This window comes from Oncorhynchus mykiss, chromosome 5, assembly GCF_057628025.1.
Source record: "Oncorhynchus mykiss isolate SJ-2025 chromosome 5, ASM5762802v1, whole genome shotgun sequence".
Lineage (NCBI taxonomy): Eukaryota > Metazoa > Chordata > Actinopteri > Salmoniformes > Salmonidae > Oncorhynchus > Oncorhynchus mykiss.
This window is the reverse complement of record NC_143026.1, coordinates 17,119,592-17,140,451: the sequence shown is the minus strand read 5'-3', so window position 1 is coordinate 17,140,451 and position 20,860 is coordinate 17,119,592. Positions and strand designations below refer to the sequence as shown.

Below are 20,860 nucleotides of genomic sequence, written 5' to 3'. Positions count from 1 at the left end.
GTTCCTGGCGGGACGGCAGAGCTTAACTGGCAGCCAGGATCGGTTGTGTGGTTGTTAGCTCAGCCCCAGTGTTGTGATTAGACCTGGGACCTAGACCAGGAGGTATAAAGATTCCTGGTGCTGTATTCTCAGACCAGAGACCGCTTTTCCACTGTGGGTGGTTGATTCACCGGTGGCTGGTAGAGGTGATGACTGAGGAGACACGAGGGTGCCATACTAGCCTGTCTGCCAACTATAATGTGGCCATTGTCACGCCAATGACTATATATACTGAACAAAAATATAAACGCAACAGTTTCAAAGATTTTACAGAGTTACAGTTCATATGAGGAAATCAGTCAATTGAAACGCATTCATTAGGCCCTAATCTATGGATTTCACATGACTGGGAATACAGATATGCATCTGTTGATCACAGATGCCCAAAGAAAAATGGGCCTCACAATCTCATCACAGTGTTTTTGTGAATTCAAATTGCCACCGATAAAATTCAATTGTGTTCGTTGTCTGTAGCTTATGCCTGTCCATACCATAACCCTACTGGCACCATGGGGGCACTCTGTTCACAACGTTGACATCAGCAAACCGCTCACCCACACGACACCATACACATGATCTGCGGTTGTGAGGCCGGTTGGCGTACTGTCAAATTCTCTAAAACAACGTTGGAGGCGGCTTATGGAAGAAAAATTAACATTAAATTCTCTGGCAATAGGTGGACATTCCTGCTGTCACCATGCCAAATGCACACTCCTTCAACTTAAGACATCTGTGGAATTGTTGTGTGACATACTGCTCGCCTGAGAGCCAGACCCCCACTACGGAATAGAATAGAACTCCAAGAAGGATGTTTTTTGTGCAAGACATTAGAATGGATACAATGATTCTTCAGATAGACCCATAAGCACACACTGAACAGTCTGACAGACTATGGGTCTGGCCTCCGGGTTCACACTGATCTCACTCTGTTTTTCTCTCTGCTAGTCTTCCACAAGAAGCCGGTTCTAAATGCTATATTATTTATTACTTGAGGTTAGGGCTTGGAGTGCTTGTGTCCCACAACGACTTTCATGTGTAATGACTGATCAGCAATACTTTCTGTGGTGAGCAATGTGTACTTACTGTTTTAAGATAATGAGTCTGTATGGAGTTCTGAAGAAGTCGATACTGGGTTAATAAACCTGAGATATATTTCTCTATGTAAACTCCTGTGTCTCGTGGGCTCTTTTTTGCCACAGTCTGTGTTCTGTTTTTCCCACCTAGACGAGTCAAACATATAGAACAGGTTAAATAAATTCCCACAATGGTAATGTCAACAGTAGGCCACGCCGATTACAAACATTAGTGACTGTTAGATTTACTTGTTGCCAATGCCATGTAACAAAAGGTATCTTTCTTTGTGGTGCGTATAACTTCCCAACAGCATGTAGTTCAGTTTGTCGAAGACAGTTTTTCTTCAGAAAGTTGAAGTCTGCAGGTTGCTACATGAAGATAGGAATTTAACTCTTCCACTGCACGTTTCTGCTGTGTTTCATTGGGGTTATACATAACTACAGTGTTTGGCTCTGTGACAGACCCTTAGTCAACGTGTTTTAACTTGCCCAGTCAGTGTGGTGCTGGGTGTGACTGTTTAGGCTACTTTTGTGGTGATTGTATCCTCCAGGGGATGACTTTGTTTCAGATGGAGCTGTCTCTCTGTACAGAGTATCATGCATTTGGTCCTAAACTCCTCTGCGATCAGGGTTAGGAGTTGGAGGGAAAGCTGATTCTAAATCTGTGCCAAAAGGAAACTTCTACCTGGAGTTCTGTACTTGGACTCACAGGGATAACTGAGGACAGCAGAAATCTGGATGACTAAATAATGCTTTAACAACATGCAGTTACATCATCTTTAGGCTGCCTACGTGGTCTCTATTATGCCTCAAGGAATATTGATGAAGCCCCTTTAAGTTTTGGTTAGTGCTATCTGGGATCCTTGGGACATCCGTACCCTAAACCTTACCTAACCATTTTAAATGTAAACTTCAATGGGAGTGGGGGGCGGGGTAGGGACGTCCCAAGGAGCCCAGATAGCAAGGACCTTTTTACATTTGGCTGGAAGCTGACTTGTTAAGACTCCCAAACAAATATGGGCGTGGTACAATCCACTTTTTTGATTGGGTGTCATCAGCCATAGAGACTCATTGGTTAATTTTCGAGAAGGCGTTTTAAAAAGAAAAGAGGAATTTACGTCCATTGCGGCTCCAAACGAGAGCACTGGACGACACGAAGCTTATTCACTTTCTCCCCAAAATGGCCTCGAAAGGGAACCAGTTTCTTTCTGAGCGCTGTGTGGCTCGCAGAGCCTCCGTGGGCGGGCAGCTGCGACACTGGCAGACAGTCACATGATTCGCGCAAAGCCCAGCTGCCCAATTCCAATATGGTGGCCAGCTTGGCAGACCTACGGTTCTTGTTGATGATATTATTGCTCTGCTGGAGGATCAGGGACGGCGCCTGCACCCAGCAAGCCCCGTGGGTTCTGGGGCTGCGACTGGAGGACCCAGAAGGCCAGGTGTATATGAAGGAGCGGATCATCTCTGCGCCGCAAGGGGCCAGTTTCAAGCTTCGGCTGTTCGGTTGGGATCTAAATGGGACCTGGCCGTGGGTGGCGTTCGCTGGAACAAGACAGGAGGAGACCGGGGTGGTGGAGGATGCAGCTGACCCGTGCGAGCAAGAGACCCGCCGTGTCTCCGCCGCCTTCCAGGTCACCGGGGAGTTCACAGCGGACGAGGAGTACAGCGGGTTGATAACGGTACAGACGCGGGACAAGAGCAGCATCTCTCCCGCTGCATCCTCCACGGGAGGAGGGGATGATGCCAACCCTACCTACCACCACCACCACCTGTGCGTGCTGAAGAACGGAAGCTGGGTTTCGGTGGGACCGGACAGGTTGCAGATCAACAACGACGCAGGTCTCCCGGCAGACTACATCCCTCCGTGGGGTATGGCGGTGCTGATCGTGCTGCTGATCCTGGTGTGCGGGGTACTGAGGAGTGTGAACCTCAGCCTGTTGTGGCTGGACCCCCTGGAGCTCTACGTTTTCCACAGCTGCGGCTCCGAGGAGGACAAACGGGTCGCCAAGCGCCTCGAGCCAATCCGGAGACGAGGCAACTGCCTGGTGGGTCACTACTACTACTACAACAACTACTACAACTACACAAGGATTAGACCTGGGGTCAGAGACGTGATGTCCATGGGGGATACAGGGGCACATACCTCTTCAGATTTGTCCTGATTATATTAAAAAAAGTTTTTTTTTTCTTCTCTGTAATACTTCTAGCCTTTTAGCAAGTTGGAGTTAGCTAGCCCACATACATTTCCGATCTACCAAACCTTATAACTAGCTACCAAGTAGCAATTTTAGGCTATCAATCAAATTTTGAGTAGCTAGATTATCTATTTTAGCTGGCAAGGTTGGTAGACTGAATAAATGTGCTGAATAAAACTCACATTCCTTTCAATCTTTTACCCAGATTTTAGCATATTTTGTTTCTTTAAAAAAGGACAACTCGAGGTATGCTTATATATGCAGAAAACAACATTTTTTTTTCTTAATTGAATTAAGAATAATGATTATGGCTCTAGATTGCAGAACAAATATGTTTCAGATGTTTGAAAAATGCCAAATTCTCAAATTTACGGACAGGGGGGCAGAGTCTCAATACTTTGACCCCTCAGATTTTTAGGTTGCATGATGCCTATGCCTGGGGTCCCAATGTATACCCCTCCTGGATGCTATGCTACTGGGTGTGCAGGCTTTTGTTCCATCCCAGCACTAATCCATAACTGGTTACCTGTCAAAAAATGTAATCAGTCATGTAACTTTTGTATTACCCAAACTCAGTCATGTAATCTGATTACTTTGTAATTTTGGATTACATTTCCTTTAAGAGGCATTAGAAGAAGACAAAAGGGATCCATCAAATGCATTTGATGTGTCGTCATAGTAGTCTCTGATTTGGGGTTAGACTCGCACAGATGGCACAAACTTAAACATGCAGCTTTTTTCAATGCTGAATTTAATGTCATTGTGAAAACATTTGGATGAAAACATGATGTATTTTTTTCACAAACATCCTTTCTGAATTTAAAAGTAATCTGAGAAGAAATCATCTAGTTTTTCAAAAGTATCTAATCTGATTCCAATATTTTTGCTGGAAACGCAACTGATTACATTTTCTATGTAGTCAGTTACTCCCCAACCCTGTGTTAGTGCTAGGTTGGAATAAAAGCCTGCACATCCAAGACTAGAGACCCCTGGCTTACCGTCTTAAATCAAATCAAATAATATTGATGTATGAAATCACTCTGAAATCCACACTAACTTCACACCATCCCCACTCTCGGTTCTAGGTGTGTTCTCTGCTGTTCCTGTGCGCTCTGGGCCACTCAGTTCTCGGTGTGCTACTCTACAGGGTCCTGGGTTCCATAGCGCCCGCCGTCTTCACCAGCGGGTTCCTCATCTTCCTGGTGTCAGAGCTTGTTCCCCACATAGTGTGTTCCGGCTACGGCTTCCAGCTTGCCCCAGGCTTCACCTGGCTGGCACAGGTCTGTATGGAACCTAACAGAAGGAAAGGGTCATGTTCATTAGGCACCAACCGAAAGATAACAGACTCAAACAGGGAGGGAATACCTGGACCTGTGGCTCCTAGCAACCTCATATACATTTTTTTCTTAACAAGAAGGTAGGATTGAACAGGTTACATCTTCCTCTGCCAGGTGTGTATGGTGCTGACGTGCCCACTGTCGTGCCCGCTGGGCCTGGTGCTGGATCTGGTGTTGAGACGTGACATCAGCACCTGCGGTGTGAGGGAGAGGGCTATGGAGATGATCCGTACCAACGTCAATGATCCCTACAGGTACCTGACACACATCGGTATGACCATGTGTGTTATTTCCATGGTTGCCATATACTGCTCTATCACTGATCAATAGGACAACTGTGTCTGTGGTGATTCCCATACTGCAATAAACTAAATCTATATCAAGCCCCTGTACCCCACCTGGTCATGAGGACCAACAGGGGCAGGCTTTTGTTCCAGCCCAACATTAACACACCTGATCAGGTTTGCGAGGGCTGAAAAGCTTGCAGGACTGGAGGTGACTGCCCTCTGTCTAGGGTTTAGAGGCTATGAGTTGATATGGGATTGTAAAGTTCTTTGACACAGAGTTAATGTTATAATCCATCATTATCGTTTGTCATCGTTGTGATTTGCAGTGAGTTTGTGAAGGAGGAGTTTAGCCGTGGTGCACTGCGCAGGAAGACCGTGGAGGACATCCTGACTCCACTGAACGACTGTTTCATGCTGCCGTCCACCGCTGTGCTGGACTTCACCACCATGTCAGAGATCATGCAGAGTGGATACACACGAGTCCCCATCTATGAAGAGGAGAAGTGGGTGGATGGGTCATACAAAAACACACACACACACAGGGACATACACTTAAAGAAACATACACACACATCCTGTCTACAAAGAAGACAGGTGGGTCATTCAAGCACACACACACTAACAGGTATCTAATGTAATTTACCCAGGTCCAACATTGTGGAGATCTTGTTCGTGAAGGACCTGGCTCTGGTCGATCCTGACGACTGTACTCCCATGACGACCATCACCAAGTTCTACAATCACCCACTGCACTTTGTCTTCAATGACACTAAACTGGACGCCATGCTGGAGGAGTTCAAGAAAGGTGTGTGTGTGTGTATGTGGTGATCGTTTTAGAAATATAGCCACAATATCAAGTCAATTTCTTTACAGTCACTCCTACCCTCCTTGTGGACTAATATGGAAAAAGTTGTGGTCGGCTTGCGATATGACCACTAAGGTACCCAGCTCTCCTCAACTTTGACCTTTACCCCCTTTCACCCCGCTCTCTCTCCAGGAAACTCTGCCCTGGCCATCGTTCAGAAGGTGAACAACGAGGGGGAGGGGGATCCCTTCTACGAGGTGCTGGGATTGGTCACCTTGGAGGATGTCATCGAGGAGATCATCAAATCAGAGATCCTGGATGAGTCAGACGGCTACAGTAAGAGAGAGAGCGCGAGAAACTGTGTGTGTGTGTGTGTGTGTGAGCGTGCGCGCACATACACGTAGAAATTGCCTTGTTTTTGAAAGAAAATAAACATTTTTTTGTCCATTAAAATAACATCAAATTGATCAGAAATACAGTGTAGACCATGTTAATGTTGTAAATGACTATTGTAGCTGGAAACGGCTGATTTGAATGGAATATCTACATTTATCAGCAACCATCACTCCTGTGTTCCAATGGCATGTTGTGTTAGCTAATCCAAGTTTATAATTTTAAAAGGCTAATTGATCATTAGAAAACCATTTTGCAATTACGTTAGCACAGCTGAAAACTGTTGTTCTGATTTAAAGAAGCAATAAAACTGGCCTTTAGACTAGTTGAGTATCTGGAGCATCAGCATTTGTGGGTTTGATTACAGGCTCAAAATGGCCAGAAACAAAGAACTTTATTCTGAAACTTGTCAGTCTATTCTTGTTCTGAGAAATGAAGGCTATTCCATGCGAGAAATTGCCAAGAAACTGAAAATCTCGTACAACACTGTGTACTACTCCCTTCACAGAATAGCGCAAACTGTCTCTAACCAGAATAGAAAGGAGTGGGAGGCCCCGGTGCACAACTGAGCAAGAGAACAAGTACATTAGAGTATCTAGTTTGAGAAACAGACGCCTCACAAGTCCTCAACTGGCAGCTTCATTAAATAGTACCCGCAAAACACCAGTCTCGACGTCAACATTGAAGAGGCGACTCCGGGATTCTGGCCTTCTAGGGCAAAGAAAAAGACATATCAGACTGGCCAATAAAAAGAAAAGATTAAGATCACAGACACTGGACAGAGGAACTCTGCCAGCATCCCGAAGTCGCCTCTTCACTGTTGATGTTGAGACTGGTGTTTTGCGGGTACTATTTAATGAAGCTGCCAGTTGAGGACTTGTGAGGCACCTGTTTCTCAAACTAGACACTCTAATGTACTTTTCCTCTTGCTCAGTTGTACACCGGGGCCTACACAGCTTTGTAAGTGACCCCAAACCTTTGAACGGTAGTGTGTGTCTGTCTGTCTCTCTGTGTCTGTCTGTCTGCAATGAGAGGATGGAATGTGTATTTTGTAAGGAAATATTGATGGTTAAACATCACTTCTCCTTCTCTCCGGCATTGTCTTTCCTAATCTCCTCCTCTTTCATCCCTCTCTTCTAACCCCTGTCCCCTAACCACTCCTTGCCGCCTAACACCTCTCCCTGTCCCCTAACCCCTACCCCCTCCACCCTATCTGTAGTGGACATGAAGGTGAAGCGTCCCATGGCCCCTCTGGAGATTCCTCTGGAACCTCGCAGTGTCCACCAAGAGTTCTCTCTGTTCAAACTCCCAGAGGGAGAACCCAAGATCCGCACCTCACCTCAGCTACTGCTGGCCACACACCGCTTCCTCTCCAGAGGTGAGGGTGCGCACGCGTGTGCGTAACGCACAGAGACATACAATGATCTCGTGATATTAATGACCTAGGGCTTGTATTTGTGTGTTTATTATATTATAATTAAGTCTATGATTTGATAGAGCAGTCTGACTGAGTGGGGGTAGGCAGCAGCAGGCTCGTAAGCGTTCATTCAAATTTTACTGCTTTTGCCAGCAGCTCTTAGCAATGCTTGATTCACACGCTGTTTATGACTTCAAGCCTATCATCTCCTAAGATTAGGCTGGCAATACTAAAGTGCCTATTAGAACATCCAATAGTCAAAAGTAAATGAAAAACAAATGGTATAAAAGGAAATAGTCGACGCGTCATAATTCCTATAATAACTACAACCGAAAACTTCTTAACTGGGAATATTGAAGACCTGGGAATATTGAACCACCAGCTTTCATATGTTCTCATGTTCTGAGCAAGGAACTTAAACTTGAGCTTTTTTTTACATGGCACATATTGCACTTTTACTTTCTTCTCCAACACTTTGTTTTTGCATTATTTAAACCAAATTGAACATGTTTCAAATCAAATTTTATTTGTCACAAACACATGGTTAGCAGATGTTAATTTGAGTGTAGCGAAATGCTTGTGCTTCTAGTTCCGACAATGCAGTAATATCCAACGAGTAATCTAACCTAACAATTCCACAACTACTACCTTATATACACAAGTTTAAATGGATAAAGAATATGTACATAAAGATATATATGAATGAGTGATGGTACAGAACGGCATAGGCAAGATGCAGTAGATGGTATCGAGTACAGTATGTAGGGTATGTAAACAAAGTGGCATAGTTTAAAGTGGCTAGTGATACATGTATTACATAAAGATGCAATAGACGATATAGAGTACAGTATATACGTATATTTCATTATTTATTTGAGACTAAATAGATTTTATGTATGTATTATATTAAGTTAAAATAAGTGTTCATTGTTCATTCAGTATTGTTGTAATTGTCATTATTACAAATTTATATAAAAAGATAGGCCGATTAATTGGTATCTTCTTTTTTTGGTCCTCCAATAATCGATATTGGTATCGGCGTTGAAAAATCATAATCGGTCGAACTCTAACCAGGACAGTAACACTTTATCACCACTAGTAATGGTTACATCACTGTAACAGAAGTTAATGGAAACACACTCAAAGTCTTCACAGTGGAAAATATGCAGGAATGGATATTCAACCTAGATCGTTAATCTGTCTGCATTATAGGACTACACTCTGGATGTGGGTGTTATTTGACCTTTCTCTGTCCTCTCCAGCTTCTTGACATAGATTGACCTTTAGCCGCTGAGGTTTGGACTGAAAATAGAACAGAATGTATACTAGGATAGAATAGTGTAAATAATGACAATAGAAAAGACCAGATGTAACGTTTGTTTGACAAACTAGTATGCTTTTGATCAGTGATGAAACCATAGGCCAGGGTTCGCCAACCCTGCTCCTGGATAGTTGCAGGCTTTTGCCCCAGCCCTACACAAATGTATTGGATAACTAAAGCTCCACAGACCTGTGTGTTAGACAGGATGCTTGAACAAAGCAATGATAATCAGTGTGTGTTCTGAAAAGGTGCTGTGTGTGTCTCTCCTTGCAGAGGTAGAGCACTTCAGTCCAGCCCGCGTGTCAGAGAAGGTGTTGTTCCACCTGCTCCGTCACCCCAGTGTCAACCAGGAAGTTCACTTTGACCCCTCCAACCGCCTGAGCCCCGACCATTACCTCTACACACGCAACCACCCTGTAGACTACTTCATACTGCTACTACAGGTCAGTGTGTGTGTGTGACCACTACCTCTACACACACAACCACCCTGTAGACTACTTCATACTGCTACTACAGGTCTGTGTGTGTGTGACCACTACCTCTATACACACAACCACCCTGTAGACTACTTCATACTGCTACTACAGGTCTGTGTGTGTGTGTGACCACTACCTCTACACACGCAACCACCCTGTAGACTACTTCATACTGCTACTACAGGTCAGTGTGTGTGTGTGACCACTACCTCTACACACACAACCACCCTGTAGACTACTTCATACTGCTACTACAGGTCTGTGTGTGTGTGTGACCACTACCTCTATACACACAACCACCCTGTAGACTACTTCATACTGCTACTACAGGTCTGTGTGTGTGTGTGTGACCACTACCTCTACACACGCAACCACCCTGTAGACTACTTCATACTGCTACTACAGGTCAGTGTGTGTGTGACCACTACCTCTACACACACAACCACCCTGTAGACTACTTCATACTGCTACTACAGGTCTGTGTGTGTGTGTGTGACCACTACCTCTACACACGCAACCACCCTGTAGACTACTTCATACTGCTACTACAGGTCAGTGTGTGTGTGACCACTACCTCTACACACACAACCACCCTGTAGACTACTTCATACTGCTACTACAGGTCAGTGTGTGTGTGACCACTACCTCTATACACACAACCACCCTGTAGACTACTTCATACTGCTACTACAGGTCAGTGTGTGTGTGACCACTACCTCTACACACACAACCACCCTGTAGACTACTTCATACTGCTACTACAGGTCTGTGTGTGTGACCACTACCTCTACACACGCAACCACCCTGTAGACTACTTCATACTGCTACTACAGGTCAGTGTGTGTGTGTGTGTGTGTGTGTGACCACTACCTCTACACACGCAACCACCCTGTAGACTACTTCATACTGCTACTACAGGTCAGTGTGTGTGTGTGTGTGTTGGCACATGCACATGTTTTACAGTACTTGCCTATGTCCCTGTAGGGGCGTGTGGAGGTTGAAATCGGTAAAGAGGGCTTGAAGTTTGAAAACGGAGCGTTCACATACTACGGTGTGTCTGCACTCACAGCGCCAACCTCAGGTAAGACACAGAACTGCAGCACGCACATGCTTAGATACCTCACTCGTACCATTACCTGGGTCATGCTCATTAGGGCTGTCAATGGAAGATGTTATAAAATGTTTCACAACGTTTCGGTCTGTTTTCCTCTGCTTAGTGCCTATTGAATACATCCCTGTAGGTTATCAGTCCACATCGGCTAGCTAGAGCTTATAGGACAGGAGTCAGCAAAATTGGCCCGTAAGTAATTTTTTTACAAAATAGTTTTTTTGTAAAATTCAGCAAGAAATACGTTTGTTATCAGTATTCCCACGATTAAAACAAGACTATATTTCCAAAAGTATGTGTATGGGTTAGGCCCCTTAGTTCCAGTGAAGGGAAGTCTTAATGCTACAGCATACAATGACATTCTAGATGATTCTGTGCTTCCAACTTTGTGGCAACAGTTTGGGGAAGGCCATTTCCTGTTTCAACATGACAATTCCCCCATGCACAAAGCGAGGTCCCATACAGAAATGTTTTATTGAGATCTGTGTGAAAGAACTTGGCTGGCCTGCACAGAACCCTGACCTCAACTTCATCCAACACCTTTGGGATGAATTGGAACGGCGACTGTGAGCCGTCCGCTCCAACAAAAATGTTCCTGTGGCTGAATGTTACCTGCCCCTGTTCTAGGATGAGTTCCAGACTACTAGCCTCATTTACATTTACTATGTTGTAATTATTTAATTACACAATGCAAAGTTAGTGTCATAATTACTTGATGCTGTATTTGAAGGCAGCACAGTTTGACAGGGAAGCACAAAATGAGCTGACACTGGAGTTCTGTCTCTTGAGTTTCCTGTGAATGGCATAAATTTACTGGCAGTGGCACAACATTTAGCTGACTGCAGCATTTGTGTGTGTGCGTGTTTGATTCACCTGTGTGTGTGTCCAGTGCACCAGTCTCCAGTTTCGACCCAGCGTCGTCCTCCCAGGGATCCATTTGAGATGGGAGATGCCACCAGCCCGTCCAGCTACTGTCCTGACTACACCGTCCACGCCCTCACTGATCTGCAGCTCATACGGGTCTGTGTGTGTGTGTGTGTGTGTGTGTGTGTGTGTGTGTGTGTGTGTGTGTTTGTATTTCTCCGTGCGTGTCAGACTAACAGTACAGTCCCTCTGCCAGGTGACTCGGATGCAGTACCTGAATGCTTTGATGGCGTCGCGTGTTGGCCAGAGCCCAGAATCTCCTGAGATCAAGATCCTGCCTAACAGTCAGACCAAGCTGCTCAACGAGAGGAACACTGTCACACAAGGTAGGAGTAACACACACTGTACACACTGTATACACACATCCTTATACTAACACCATGGGCTAGAATGAAGAGAAACTGAAGATGACAGTATAATAACAATTGTTACTTCTCTCCATAATGTACAGTGCCTTGCGAAAGTATTCGGCCCCCTTGAATTTTGCGACCTTTTGCCACATTTCAGGCTTCAAACATAAAGATATAAAATTGTATTTTTTTGTGAAGAATCAACAACAAGTGGGACACAATCATGAAGTGGAACGACATTTATTGGATATTTCAAACTTTTTTAACAAATCAAAAACTGAAAAATTGGGCGTGCAAAATTATTCAGCCCCTTTACTTTCAGTGCAGCAAACTCTCTCCAGAAGTTCAGTGAGGATCTCTGAATGATCCAATGTTGACCTAAATGACTAATGATGATAAATACAATCCACCTGTGTGTAATCAAGTCTCCGTATAAATGCACCTGCACTGTGATAGTCTCAGAGGTCCGTTAAAAGCGCAGAGAGCATCATGAAGAACAAGGAACACACCAGGGAGCACTGTGCAAGCGATAATATTGAAATGGAAGGAGTATCAGACCACTGCAAATCTACCAAGACCTGGCCGTCCCTCTAAACTTTCAGCTCATACAAGGAGAAGACTGATCAGAGATGCAGCCAAGAGGCCCATGATCACTCTGGATGAACTGCAGAGATCTACAGCTGAGGTGGGAGACTCTGTCCATAGGACAACAATCAGTCGTATATTGCACAAATCTGGCCTTTATGGAAGAGTGGCAAGAAGAAAGCCATTTCTTAAAGATATCCATAAAAAGTGTTGTTTAAAGTTTGCCACAAGCCACCTGGGAGAGACACCAAACATGTGGAAGAAGGTGCTCTGGTCAGATGAAACCAAAATTGAACTTTTTGGCAACAATGCAAGACGTTATGTTTGGCGTAAAAGCAACACAGCAGAACACACCATCCCCACTGTCAAACATGGTGGTGGCAGCATCATGGTTTGGGCCTGCTTTTCTTCAGCAGGGACAGGGAAGATGGTTAAAATTGATGGGAAGATGGATGGAGCCAAATACAGGACCATTCTGGAAGAGAACCTGATGGAGTCTGCAAAAGACCTGAGACTGGGACGGAGATTTGTCTTCCAACAAGACAATGATCCAAAACATAAAGCAAAATCGACAATGGAATGGTTCAAAAATAAACATATCCAGGTGTTAGAATGGCCAAGTCAAAGTCCAGACCTGAATCCAATCGAGAATCTGTGGAAAGAACTGAAAACTGCTGTTCACAAATGCTCTCCATCCAACCTCACTGAGCTCGAGCTGTTTTGTAAGGAGGAATGGGAAAAAATTTCAGTCTCTCGATGTGCAAAACTGATAGAGACATACCCCAAGCGACTCACAGCTGTAATCGCAGCAAAAGGTGGCGCTACAAAGTATTAACTTAAGGGGGATGAATAATTTTGCACGCCCAATTTTTCAGTTTTTGATTTGTTAAAAAAGTTTGAAATATCCAATAAATGTCGTTCCACTTCATGATTGTGTCCCACTTGTTGTTGATTCTTCACAAAAAAATACAGTTTTATATCTTTATGTTTGAAGCCTGAAATGTGGCAAAAGGTCGCAAAGTTCAAGGGGGCCGAATACTTTCGCAAGGCACTGTATAAGCTGTACTCCCTTTAGGTGAACTAAGACTTCTCTTCTTCTCTCTTTTTTCTCTTATTTTTCTTCCCTTTCTCCTCTTCTCCTCTGTCTCCTCCTTTCCCTGACTCCTCCTCCTCCCGTCTCCTCCTCTCCCCTGTCGTCTCCTCTCCTCCGGCCACTCCAGAGTTCCCTGTAAACTTTTCCTTTTTTGACACCATTGAGAACTACTGTTAGTGTTTTCTGTGTGCATGAGGTAAACAAAACACAGTCTCCTCAGTGGCATGACAACTACAACACACACACACACACACACACACACACACACTAAAAAGACACCAAGGCATTGAGAGAATTTAATTTTCAGTCAGTCACAAAGCACCTGAGAGTCATTTAGGGCTTTATTCAGACATGTGAACTGAAGTCTTCTATTGACATCACTGGATGGTTTATGTGAAAGTTAAGTCTGAATATGGCCTTTAGAAAGGTTAGTCTCTTTGCCAGATCCTTCACAGACACTGGGATAAAGCTTTGTGTGGAATGTACCCAGTTAGAGGGGTTCTTTTTGACTGTTTCTTCTCTAAATACTTAGTGCCATTTATTTGTATCTTACAGATAGTGAGATGCAATCAGGTCAGGTTGTGTGTGTGTGTTTGAAAAGCTTGTGTCTGTTTCCTTGTTCTATCTCGTCGCATCTTTCTGTCCTTTTCTGGCTGCCCCATCTCATCCCTCTCTACTGGGTACGTATGCTGATTTTCTCCATCTCCTTCTGTGTGTACAGGACACCCACAGGAGGTAAAGACTGCATGTCTGTTGACAAAAAGAAACAAGCACTAAAATGTGTCCATTGCATTGAATGTCAATGTCAAAGAGCATATTGTGATGTCACAGGGTGGCATTGTGATGTCATAGTGGGCTGCATTGTAACCTACTAATCGGTGGCATTATGTCATTGTGTGATGTCATCTCCCCACTCACGGCCTCCCCCTCTCTCTCATTGGCTGGGTTCCACAGGTGGCAGTAAATCCCAGGAAAGTTCAACGGAAGAGGAGGCTCATGGGTAATGAAGTTCTCTCTGTCAGAACTATGTGTTACTCAGACAACCAACAAGGAGGCTTTTTAAAAAAGATCTATATTTTTATCAGTGAATCTCTTATCTCTGGAATGCAGTGATTGGACCTGGCTGGAGTGAGCATCTGTGTGAGTGGTGTGTGTGGCTACTGCACTATCCTCAGCCGTTTTCCTCATTCATTGTACGTTTCACATTCATGCCAATCGTGTGTGTGTGTGTGTGTGTGTGTGTGCACCTCTCCTCCCTGTTGTAAATTAGCCTCCTTTGCCTAAAAGTTACATTGCCTGTTCCTTCATTATTAGCCTATCTGTGTGCCAAAGCAACTCACGTCAACCCCCTGTGTGTGTTGTCACAACCCGTCCATCCAAGCATTAGACACAGGTTGGTCAAAAAAAGCCCTTTTTCACAGAAATGTGTACACCGCTTTTGGTGATTTGCTTTAGCTGTTTGATTATACGTCCATATTTTATTTGATACACTCCCATTAGGTCTAGATAGACAAATATGTATTTGAAAATGTTCATACTATCCCTTTAAGAGAGCTGATGCAACGCTTGTGTCCATTCCTTTGCACAGTCAATGTTTAGCTTCAGGTCTGAGCTGTGTGTGTGTGTGTGCGTGTGCGTGCCCTCTCCCATTTGACCTCTCTTACGGCGTGCCAACTCTGACCCAGTCTGCTTTCATGCATTCCTTTTGTTTGGCCAAGTTGCCATAGAGACAATCACAATCCCCTTTATTTACCCAGACACCATACAGAATAGATAAAACAGACACAAGTCCACATAAACACCATACAGAATAGACAATGTGTTTGTGTCTGTCACATCTAAAGCACCTTGTTGATTTTCTCATCCTTGACAGCCGAGTAGGTTGAGTTCCATTAACATTCCACACACACACAGAAGTTGTGTGTGTGTGTGTGTGTGTGTGTGTGTGTGTGTGTGTGTGTGTGTGAGAGAGACTCTTTCAGGAAACTCAATTTCCCATGTTGCAGTGTAACTACACATGTGTGCAGGGAATACATATGTTACCCAGTGCCCTGTGGAGACAGGAAACGCCTAGATAAAGGCCTGGTCCAGAATCAACCCCTTGGTCCTTCCCCTAACACCTTCCCCTGGCCCCTAGTTGTCTACCCTTTGCTCCTAGGCCCTAGCCCTTAGTGTAAACAGGTCTGATGAAAAGGTGATGGCAGCACCCATCTGGTTCTTTCAGATCTGCTAACATAGGGGTTTGGAATGGAGATTGGAGTCTTTGGCGTGGACCAGAGACTCTACCAGGGTTAAATTTATTAGTGCACACTGTAGCAAAATGTTTTGAAACGGAAAACAAAAATAAATTGGACAAGTATTGTCCTTATTGGACAAGTCTAGGTAGTCCCTCCCTGTTTCAGTACGTTTTCTTCCGTTTGGTGCTTAATGAATACGACCCATGTTTCCCAGCAACCATGATAGGGGTTGGCTATTTTGGCGGCCATCTTGGTTACCTCAGTCGTTCTCCACCCCATAAAGCGTTTTTTTAGTTGATCTAATTACAGACATACACTAATTAATGACATGCTAAGACAAGGGATTAACTATGTGATTCAAAGTAAATATTTCCCAGCTGTTTTAACAATATTGTACTGTTGATTATGTTTCAAGTCCATTTATATTGTATTAAAAGACAATGTATATTGTAAAAAGGTCATCATTACTTATGCTACTTATATTGTTTGGGAGAAATGTTGGGTTTTTTGATGGGGGTAAAAAACGGTATATTAATATATATATATATATATATATATATGCTTATCTAGAGAGAATATGAATCAAGGATGCAGATTTAAACTCGTAGTTTTCAGGTACAAATGTAGAATACTGTTACCATGATGATGAGAACCGGACCAGCGCTAGTTTCTCTCCAGGAATTTTTTGTATAGATTTTTTTCCCAATTCTTCTCTGGAAGCTGAGAGTTGTGTGTGCAGAGAACATTGCATTGAACTATTTCAATATCTGCTGTTTGTTAGTAAATAAACCCAGTCCTTGTATACATCTGTCTTTTTTCTGTTTGTTTTTGTTTGTTTATCCTGATTTGTTACTTTAGTTACAATGCAGCTTTACTCCCTCATTTCAGGATTAGATGGTTTTAGGGTCTGTTCACACTGCTCGTGCCAAATGCTACGCCAGAAAGAAAGCGTTTGGTTTAGTTGCACATTGCAACCTTCTCCAGATTACATCCAATGAAATGGTCCTCTTCCATTATAGAAATGAATGGTAAATGTATTGTCATTCTGGAGTCACTTTTACTGTAAATAATATGTACATGAATGTAGATGCTACCATGAATACAGATAACACTGAATAAATCATGAATAATGATGAGTGAGAAAGTTAGATACACAAATATCATACCCCCTCCCCCCCCAAAATAATGCTACCCTCCCCTGTTATTGTAATGCAGAGAGGTTAGCATGTCTTGTTGGTATGATATTTGTGCATGTAACTTTCTCACTCATTATTCACAATTCATTCAGGATTACCCATAATCATAAAAGCATCCACATTCATGTACAAGTGTTTAAAAACCTATTCTTATTTACAATAAAAGTGACTCCAAAATGACACAATACACTTTTTACCATATCATTTCTATTGGGCACAAAATAATCTGAAACACAACCAAAACAAACAGCAAATACATCCAAAAAGGTGTTGAGTCTCAAGTTTGATGTCATTGCGTACTATGAATATGGGACCAAATACTCAACATCGTATTACTTTAATACCACAGGAGGTTGTGGTACCTTATATTGCGGAGGATGGGCTTGTGGTAATGGCTGGAGCGGAATAAGTGGAATGGTATCAAATACATCAATCACATGGTTTGATGCCATTCCCTTTTCACCGTTCCAGACATTATTATGAGCCCTCCTCCCCTGTTTAAAACACATATAAGTGAATTTGTCCCAATATTTTTGGTCCCCTAAAATAGGGGGACCATGTACAGAAAGTGTAGTAATTTCTAAACGGTGAAAATACCCTCAAATTAAAGCTGACAGTCTGCTCTTTAATCTCATAGTTCATGTATAATTCCAAATCCAAAGTCCTGGAGTATAGAACCAAAACAACACATTGGTCACTGTCCCAATACTTTGCAGCTCACTGTAGATCAAATAAGTTTGAGAATTAATCACATTAGTCATATTCCTCCTAAACACCCCATGTTGCATCATCCACATACTCAGGAGATCCACTGTTTTGTTCAACTAAAGTAACATTGAGGTCATATGCTGAGTATACTAAACATTAGGAACACCTTCCTAATATTGAATTGAACCCCCCCCCCCCTGTTTTGCCCTCAGAAAAGCCTCAATTTGTCTCTACTCTACAAGGTGTCAAAAGCGTTCCACAGGGATGCTGGCCCATGTTGACTCCAATGCTTCCCACATTTGTGTCAAGATGGCTGGATGTCCTTTGGGTGGTGGACCGTTCTTGATACACACGGAAAACTGTTGAACATGAAAAACCCAGCAGCGTTGCAGTGCTTGAAACAAACCGGTGCGCCTGGCACCTACTACCATACCCTGTTCAAAGGCACTTAAATATTTTGTCTTTCCCATTCACCCTCTGAATGGAACACATACACAATCCATGTCTCAAATGTCTCAAGGCTTAAAAATCATTTTTCAACCTGTCTTCCCCCTTCATCTACAGTGATTGAAGTAGATTTAACAAGTGACATCAATAAGGGATCATAGCTTTCACCTGGTCAGTCTGTAATGGAAAGAGCAAGTGTTCATAATGTTTTGTATACTCAGTGTATATCGTCTATATGGAACGAGCAACACTGACCATAGCTCATTGGTCTTAGGGCCCTATGGTGCATAACGGTCTGAGTGGCCTTTGGTGTAGAAGCCTATATGTCACTAGAGGGAGCCAAAAGCATGCCACACCTGCGAGAGCAATCGGTGCAGTTCAGTAACATCAATTCACACTGTTTACACAAATATGATTTTCTTTCTATATCTGATGTTTTTTTTCTGACTGTCCACTCAGTTTTAAATGTGACCCATGTCAGATTTGCGCATTAAAACTGATGTAGCCTCTGAAGTAGCACACAGATGCCATGCTCATTTCCTGTCACTGTTCCTTTAAATGTGTGGGTGTCATGGTAACAATAGGCCATGTAAAAAAATATATCTGATCTGAGCGTCCGAACTGAGGTCGCATATGGAGTATCGGGTTTGTATCAGGAATGAGATCCACATATGGAGGTTGTATATATTGGAAGTCAACAGATAAGGTTTTTTGCTGTTTACACATTGGAGAAAAGATCAGATAGGTATTAGATATGAAAACAATTGACAATAGACCTGCATTTTTTTCTGCACTTCCTGGGTATCATGACGACCCAATAAATGAGCTCTGTCTTTCCATTCAAGCCTCAGTTTTGGTCCACTTTTCTGACAATGTAAGTTCAAGATTTTTATATCACATTAGCTTGGATTTCGTCATACACGCAATTTGTGATCAAATCTGTGTGAACAAATGTTTTATAAATGAGGCCCAGGATGATCACATCTGCTCTTACAACAGTCATGGGAATCAACATTAAAACCATGATCAATCTTTTGTGCACATTGCGCACTCACTTGTCTGACAGAGGAAGTTGCAACATTGTGACTGCTGGACAACAGAAAGTAGAGACTGAAGGATCAGGGAAATGGAGAGAGTGATGACATCAAGATGACTTCAGTGCCTGCTCAGCAGACTTGTGTTTCACACAGACCCAACTGCTACTGTGTGTGTGTGTGTGTGTGTGTGTGTGTGTGTGTGTGTGTGTGTGTGTGTGTGTGTGTGTGTGTGTGTGTGTGTGTGTGTGTGTGTGTGTGTGTGTGTGTGTGTGTGACAGAAGGTTGGTGGCACCTTAATTGAGGAGGATGGGCTTGTGTTAATGGCTGGAGCGGAATAAGTGGAATGGTATCAAATACATCAAAAACGTCCTCCCGAATGGCGCAGTGGTCTAAGTGCTAGCTGTGCCACTGGAGATCCTGGTTCAGGCTCTGTCGCAGCGTCGTCCGGGTTAAGGCAGGGTTTGGCCAGCAGGAATGTTCTTGTCCCATCTCGCACTAGCAACCCCTGTGGCTGGCCAGGCACAGGGCACGCTGACACAGTAGCCAGGTGTACGGTGTTTCCTCCAACACATTGGTGCGGCTGGCTTCCAGGTTGGTGGGCATTGTGTCAAGAAGCAGTGCTGCTTGGTTGGGTTGTGTTTCGGAGGACGCATGGCTCTCGACCTTCGCCTCTCCTGAGTCCGTACAAGAGTTGCAGCAAAACATTGACGACAAATACACACTGACAGTAAAATAAACGTGTGGTTTTTGTTTTTATATTTGTATTTATTATGGATCCCCATCAAGGCAGCAGTTACTCTTCCTGGGGTCCAGCAAAAATACTTATTTTACACAATAATTTGCAAATAAATTAATTAAAAATCCTACAATGTGATTTTCCTGGATTTTTTTTCTCATTTTGTCTGTCATAGTTGAAGTGTACCTATGATGACAGGCCTCTCTCATCATTTTAAGTGGGAGAACTTGCACAATTGGTGGCTGACTAAATACTTTTAGCCCCACTGTATTACCTCAATTACCTCGACTAACCGGTGCCCCCGCACACCATCTTCCCCAATCTGTCTGTCTTAAGCTTTCTCTAGTGAACCTGCAACATTGTATCTACTGGGTCTAGCCCAAATGGAGGGTGCACAGTGCACTCTTTGGATGCTGGTTATTGGAGTGTGCAGGTTGCAGGTAGTAGGTAGCCTACTTTTTGAAGTTTGACAATCAGATGAAAACATCATGACTGGTTGTGTTCATGCCACATTAAAAGGTAATACATTCTTACAGTTAAAATACATGTCATTACTATTAGACTCATCTTTTTTTGTATGTCTCACACTTCTTCAGAGGGATGTAGGAGTGATCTTAGTAGAGCCTAGAGGTGGTACACAGCATCACTTACTCTTATGAAGTTACACAAAGGTAATTTCCCTGGGGCTCCCCTAGGGTGCACATTTTGTTTTTTCCCCTAGCACTACACAGTTGATCAAAGCTTGATGATGAGTTGGTTATTTGAATCAGCTGTGTAGTACTAGATCAAAAACCCAAATGTGGTCCTAGGGGGGGCCCCAGGACTGAGTTTGGGAAACCCAGCCTTTTTGTTGCCCCCAATTTTTGTGTGTGTGTGTGTGTGTGTGTGTGTGTGTGTGCGTGCGTGCGTGCGTGCGTAAGAACATAATCATGGTTTTCAGACTTGAGACTGAGACTATGAGACTGAGAGACTGAGACTCCATGAGACTGAGACTCTATGAGACTGAGACTCTATGAGACTGAGACTATGAGACTGAGACTCTATGAGACTGAGACTATGAGACTGAGACTCTATGAGACTGAGACTATGAGACTGA

At 43.5% G+C, this 20,860-nt stretch overlaps 1 protein-coding gene across 4 annotated transcripts; it reads left to right on the top strand.

Annotated features, from left to right (window-relative positions):
* Positions 1-1,654: 1,654 nt before the first annotated feature.
* cnnm3 (cyclin and CBS domain divalent metal cation transport mediator 3) lies at positions 1,655-16,444 on the top strand. Of its 4 annotated transcripts, none has more exons than XR_016495906.1 (13): positions 1,680-3,157; positions 4,393-4,587; positions 4,759-4,898; positions 5,258-5,434; positions 5,579-5,736; positions 5,929-6,072; positions 7,349-7,507; positions 9,141-9,310; positions 10,328-10,424; positions 11,341-11,471; positions 11,572-11,701; positions 13,531-14,083; positions 14,358-16,444. XR_016495906.1 is itself a non-coding variant. In XM_036976951.2 (13 exons), exons 1-12 carry the CDS (start codon positions 2,420-2,422, stop codon positions 13,578-13,580), a joined length of 2,289 nt encoding a protein of 762 aa, XP_036832846.2. In that variant the 5' UTR covers positions 1,680-2,419; the 3' UTR covers positions 13,581-13,599; positions 14,365-16,444. The 4 variants fall into 4 exon arrangements, 3 of the variants coding, with proteins under 3 accessions (XP_036832844.2, XP_036832846.2, XP_036832843.2); XM_036976951.2 differs by having other exon boundaries at positions 13,531-13,599; positions 14,365-16,444; XM_036976949.2 differs by lacking the exon at positions 13,531-14,083 and having other exon boundaries at positions 1,655-3,157.
* Positions 16,445-20,860: the final 4,416 nt, after the last annotated feature.